Here is a 6,000-nt window from a genome sequence, read left to right on the forward strand (position 1 = left end):
AAACCCAAATGTGCAGTCCATTAGCGCTCTATGCATTGGGATGCAAACGCCCGCATTGATGCCGATGCGATGGCTGCTGCACATGGCCTGATTTACGAGTAATTGCAGTTAACATTCTTGTACCTTTTTTTATTCTTCCCTTGAACCGACGAATATAGATTTGTGGTGGCGCCCAGCTGGTGATTGGCGCGTTCCTGCTATGGACCCACCGGCAGTACTCGGCGATAGTTAACGACCAGTTTTGGGAACCGTTCGTCGTCATCATCGCGCTGGGACTGGTTGCCCAGCTGATCTGCTACTTCGGATGGACGTCCACGAGCAAAAAGCATCGATGCTACCTGGGAACGGTAAGTAGTCCTAGATCTAGTTCCGGGCTACATTCCTTTCGTTATTTAGCTGAATAGCAGTTCATTAGACTTACTCTGATAAGGATGACGACTAATGAGTTATACTCGGTTTGTTCATTTGATGCGACTGCATTGCATCTTGTAGGCTGCTCTTATCTTATCTTCACGTGATGAATGTTAGCTGATGCACGTCGTTCAAAAGCACTGAAGTTTCTTAGATAGACATTCCTTGTTGTTGGAATTTTTCAAATTTGGAGTGACAACTCATAAAATAAAATAAGTAGATCATTACGAGACGCAATTTGGCTAAAACTATCATTGGCATTCAACAAACCCAAATCCAATCCAAATCCAATCCAAATCCAATCCAAATCCAATCCAAATCCAATCCAAATCCAATCCAAATCCAATCCAAATCCAATCCAAATCCAATCCAAATCCAATCCAAATCCAATCCAAATCCAATCCAAATCCAATCCAAATCCAATCCAAATCCAATCCACATCCAATCCAAATCCAATCCAAATCCAATCCAAATCCAATCCAAATTCAATCCAAATTCAATCCAAATTCAATCCAAATCCAATCCAAATCCAAATCCAATCTAAATCCAATCCAAATCCAATCCAAATCCAATCCAAATCCAATCCAAATCCAATCCAAATCCAATCCAAATCCAATCTAAATCCAATCCAAATCCAATCCAAATCCAATCCAAATCCAATCCAAATCCAATCCAAATCCAATCTAAATCCAATCCAAATCCAATCCAAATCCAATCCAAATCCAATCCAAATCCAATCCAAATCCAATCCAAATCCAATCCAAATCCAATCCAAATCCAATCCAAATCCAATCCAAATCCAATCCAAATCCAATCCAAATCCAATCCAAATCCAATCCAAATCCAATCCAAATCCAATCCAAATCCAATCCAAATCCAATCCAAATCCAATCCAAATCCAATCCAAATCCAATCCAAATCCAATCCAAATCCAATCCAAATCCAATCCAAATCCAACCCAAATCCAATCCAAATCTATTCTAAATCCAATCCAAATCCAATCCAAATCCAATCCAAATCCAATCCAAATCCAATCCAAATCCAATCCAAATCCAATCCAAATCCAATCCAAATCCAATCCAAATCCAATCCAAATCCAATCCAAATCCAATCCAAATCCAATCCAAATCCAATCCAAATCCAATCCAAATCCAATCCAAATCCAAATCCAATCCAAATCCAATCCAAATCCAATCCAAATCCAATCCAAATCCAATCCAAATCCAATCCAAATCCAATCCAAATCCAATCCAAATCCAATCCAAATCCAATCCAAATCCAATCCAAATCCAATCCAAATCCAATCCAAATCCAATCCAAATCCAATCCAAATCCAATCCAAATCCAATCCAAATCCAATCCAAATCCAATCCAAATCCAATCCAAATCCAAATCCAATCCAAATCCAATCCAAATCCAATCCAAATCAAATCCAAATCCAATCCAAATCCAATCCAAACCAATCCAAATCCAATCCAAATCCAAATCCAATCCAAATGCAATCCAAATACAATCCGACTCCAATCCAAATCCAAATCCAATCCAGATCCATGACTTTTTTTGTGAATTTATTTACTAAACGATAAATTACCTGAAGTTAGACTGGGAGATAAAGGCTTTCAAACGACGGAGAATCTGAATCATCGTGCACAGTTACATTCGTTGAAATTAATATAGGGGAAATTACCTATTCTCGGCCGTTTTGCTCTCTTCGTCTTTGGGGGTTTTCTGAAACCTATTGAACTCAGAGTTGGTCTCGAATCCTTCCCAACTAAGCTGAATTATATGGCCAAGTTTCAGGCAATTTGGCCGACAAAAATCCCCCATGACGAAGAGAACAAACCTGCCGATAATACCCATTGTCACCCTATAGTGGGAACTCTTCTTGAACTTTCTTGGTGACGATATGTCAGTTTCTTTTCCCCCAACTCATATTTTGGTCACGATTTCTCAATTAATAGCCATACAAGCGTGCCGATGTTCAGCTTTTCATTGGAATAAACCTCGTGACACAATTTTCTTCGAGTTGACTATCGCATTTCTGTTCGTGACCCTCGGATAGTATTATTTACTGAATATTCATGATTTGAATAGACTTTTTGAAAAGTATTTATAGTGGAAATTGTTGCCCACGAAGATTGTTGGCACGATTTATCCGGTTAACGAAGTTTGCTTCAACAATTAACATATGTTAATTGACTGAAAAGAAGCTCCCGCGTCAATTCTCGACCTCAAATTAACATACAACCAAATCATTTACCACATGCGACTGACAAGATAAATCACTGTTTGGAATTCTAATTAGTTCCCATGCTCGTTCACAGCTTCCGGTCAATAACGTCATCTCACCTTCCCATATGCGCGCATCACGCACGTTCGTTGTGTGTATACCTACTAATGCTGCAATACCGTCTCATCTCCACTCCCTCGTTTCAGTTCTGTGCATTTCTAGTGATACTAATTGTGATCCAGTTCCTGATCAGCGGTTGGGCGGTCGCAACCAAACAGCAGCTCCTGACGCCCGCCGAGCTGGCCATCGAAACGAGCTTCGGACAGTTTGTTGCCACGGCAGGTGCCATCACCGATCCGACACACATCTGGAACCGCCTGCAGCGGGATGTTAGTATATCGCGTAACGCACCGTACCTCCGGGGGAAAAGGTATAATTAGATGAATGTATGTTTCCATGCAAATCTATTTTTAGCTCCAGTGCTGCGGGATCAACAATGTCCATGACTACAAGAAGGAAAAGCAGAAGCAGCTGGGTCTGCCCTGGTCTTGCTACAATCCTGTGGACAGCAAGATCTACGACGTCGGATGTGCACATGTTCTGGTGAAGAGCATCGAGATGGACATCATCAAAGTGGCCATCGTTGCGATAGTGTCCGCGTTAGTTCAGGTGAGTTGGAACATAGAAACTTGCACTTTATTACAGTAGCTAGTCATATTGCTGCTTATTAGGATTCTTTCGGTTTTCGGATGCTTTTAACAATTCGAGTTCCTCCTATGAAAAAAAAAAACTGGAACTTTGCTAGAAGTTAACTACATGGAATAATGATTTTTCGTCATATTGCTTGTTTTTTCATGTCTCATGTTTCGTAGGCTACGAGTACCTACTTGAGGTCAAATATTTTACATTGAATGAACTGAAGTGTAAACATCTGTTTGACACTAATGAAAATCTTACCGACTCAGATGTTTGAACATTGATTTGTATTTGGTCAAATATTTGATCCTGAGTATTTATTAGCATCTGTTACTCATTAGTATATTGATGTCTTCAGCAAAGATTGTTGAATCGACAAATTATTCCTCGTGAGACATCGTGCTATCTAGCCTGTTACGACGGGGTCCCTCGTTACGCCGACACCGCTGAGTATGTCGTGTCATCGGTCGACCGACAGCTGCCCGAGACACGTCATCAAACTGACAGAAAGAAGATGTGATGAAAAATTGAAAGTCATGCAGTTGAACTCAGTTCGGATTGTTCTAGGAATTTATTAAGCTATACAAAATACTATTCTACCTAATCTAAATTTGATATTCTATTTAATTCTACCTTACCACCAACGACAAATTTGAGTTTGCTATCCAGATTTAGTGAAGAACCCCAACAAACTTCAAGATTTTATATCGGGGCAGCGGAAAGATGACCGATCGTGCAAATACCACAGGACATAATTGCCAATCATGCGATCGTCCGGATGCGGCAGAAGAAGAAATGGTGCAGTGTTGTCGTTGCCAGCTATGGGAACATTTCGGCTGTGCAGGTGTTGACGAACGGATCAAGGAAGCTGGCGTTCAATTCATCTGTAAGAGGTGTATCGCCACGATGGGAGCTTCGACGTCAACAGTGCATAGGAAAACACAGAAACCTAATGCCTCTGTCAAAGGATCGAAAGCTGGATCTAAGAGGAGCAAAAAACCTACGAACAATCCAGAAAGTGTGACTTCTAGTGTTCGGGCTGCACTTCTCGAAGAGCAGCTGAAGATAATTGAAGAAGAGCGACAACTCAAGGAACAGGAGCTGGAAGAACAGAAAGAGCTCAAGCGGCGCGAATTGGAAGAATCAGAGCGCCAATTGCAGGAGAAGAAAAAGTTTGCGGAAGAAGAAAAACGTCTCCGCGAACAACAGTTGCGTGAGGAGTCTGCTATGAAGTTGATGCAACAGAAAATAAGACGAGAATCCTTGGAGAAGCGAAATGAAATCATTCGACAACTTGCGCAGACAAGCAGCAGGAGTGGATCAATGCCCGATTCGAACGAAAAGGTTAAGGACTGGTTGGCAGAACAGGCGGAAGTAAACGAACATCCTCCGATCGGCGTTTCATCGGTAGCAGCAAAACTAGATGCATTGCAGCTGCACCCACCGGCGATTGTAGAAGCGCTACCTGCAGTAAACGATAGCGATAACGTGACGCGGCATTCAAACAGTTCCCCTCCAATCCCTGCGCTTGGGCAAGCTGGTCCCATTTCGCCAGCATCACCTCTCTCATCTAATGAACGTTATGGCCAATCCGGTGGTCTCTCTCAGCAGCAAATCGCCGCTCGACAAGTATTGGGCAAGGAGCTTCCCACTTTCAACGGGAATCCTGAAGACTGGCCCATCTTCATCAGCTGCTATGAGCAGTCAACAGCCACCTGTGGCTATTCGGACGCGGAAAATCTGATCCGCCTTCAACGGTGCCTGAAGGGGCACGCCTTAGAATCGGTCAGGAGTCGATTGCTTTTGCCATCGAGCGTGCAGCACGTTATCCAGACTCTGCGCACCTTGTACGGCAGGCCCGAACTTTTGATACGGAGCTTGATGCAAAAAATTCATCAAGTACCGGCTCCACGGCACGACCGCCTGGAGACACTAATGCAGTTCGGACTCTCAGTCCAAAATTTGGTGGACCATTTGAAAGCAGCTGGCCACCAGAATCATCTCGCAAACCCGGTTCTCATGCAAGAATTAGTGGAAAAGCTTCCAGGCTCGATGCGCCTGGACTGGGCTGTCTTCAAAAATAAACACCATCCAGCAAATTTGGCAACCTTTGGCGAATTTATGTCGGGACTCGTAACAGCGGCGAGCGAGGTAACCTTTGACCTTCCGGAGTTCGACAGCACTGACAGAGGAGATAAGCGGAAACCGAAGAATACCGGTATTATCCATACCCACTCAGCCGGTCTAGATTCTTCAGCGGGGCCTGCGGTAGGGGAAGTAGCGAAGACTTACAAACAGCCAGGTAAATTATGTGTAGCATGTGGACGTAGCGGGCATCGTGTGGCCGAGTGCGCCCAGTTTAAAGCAGCCAGTGTGGACGAACGCTGGAAACTGGTCCAGTCAAAGGGGCTATGCAGAACGTGCCTGAACAGTCATGGCAAGTGGCCTTGTCGATCATGGTCCGGTTGTGAATTTGAAGGGTGTCGGCATAGGCACCATACTCTTCTCCATTTCTCTTCATCTTCCCCTAGTCGTGTGAACATTTCCGCAAGTCACGTGTCTTCCGGAGAGCTAAATTGGCCACTTTTTCGGGTGATACCTGTAGTGTTGTACGGAAGGCAAACATCGCAAATAACATTTGCCTTTATTGACGAGGGGTCTTC

General features: G+C 43.5%; 1 protein-coding gene across 1 annotated transcript in view; it reads left to right on the forward strand.

The window, feature by feature from the left end:
- Positions 1-3,310, forward strand: part of LOC109399416 (CD63 antigen) — a gene marked incomplete at its 3' end in the record, with an annotated part of 85,835 nt that extends 82,525 nt beyond the window's left edge. Inside the window, 3 exon segments of the mRNA XM_062853159.1 lie at positions 159-347; positions 2,848-3,030; positions 3,116-3,310. Coding sequence (XP_062709143.1) covers positions 159-347; positions 2,848-3,030; positions 3,116-3,310 — 567 coding nt within the window.
- Between the last annotated feature and the right edge of the window lie 2,690 nt (positions 3,311-6,000).

This window comes from Aedes albopictus, chromosome 2 (genome assembly GCF_035046485.1).
Source record: "Aedes albopictus strain Foshan chromosome 2, AalbF5, whole genome shotgun sequence".
Classification (NCBI taxonomy): Eukaryota; Metazoa; Arthropoda; class Insecta; order Diptera; family Culicidae; genus Aedes; species Aedes albopictus.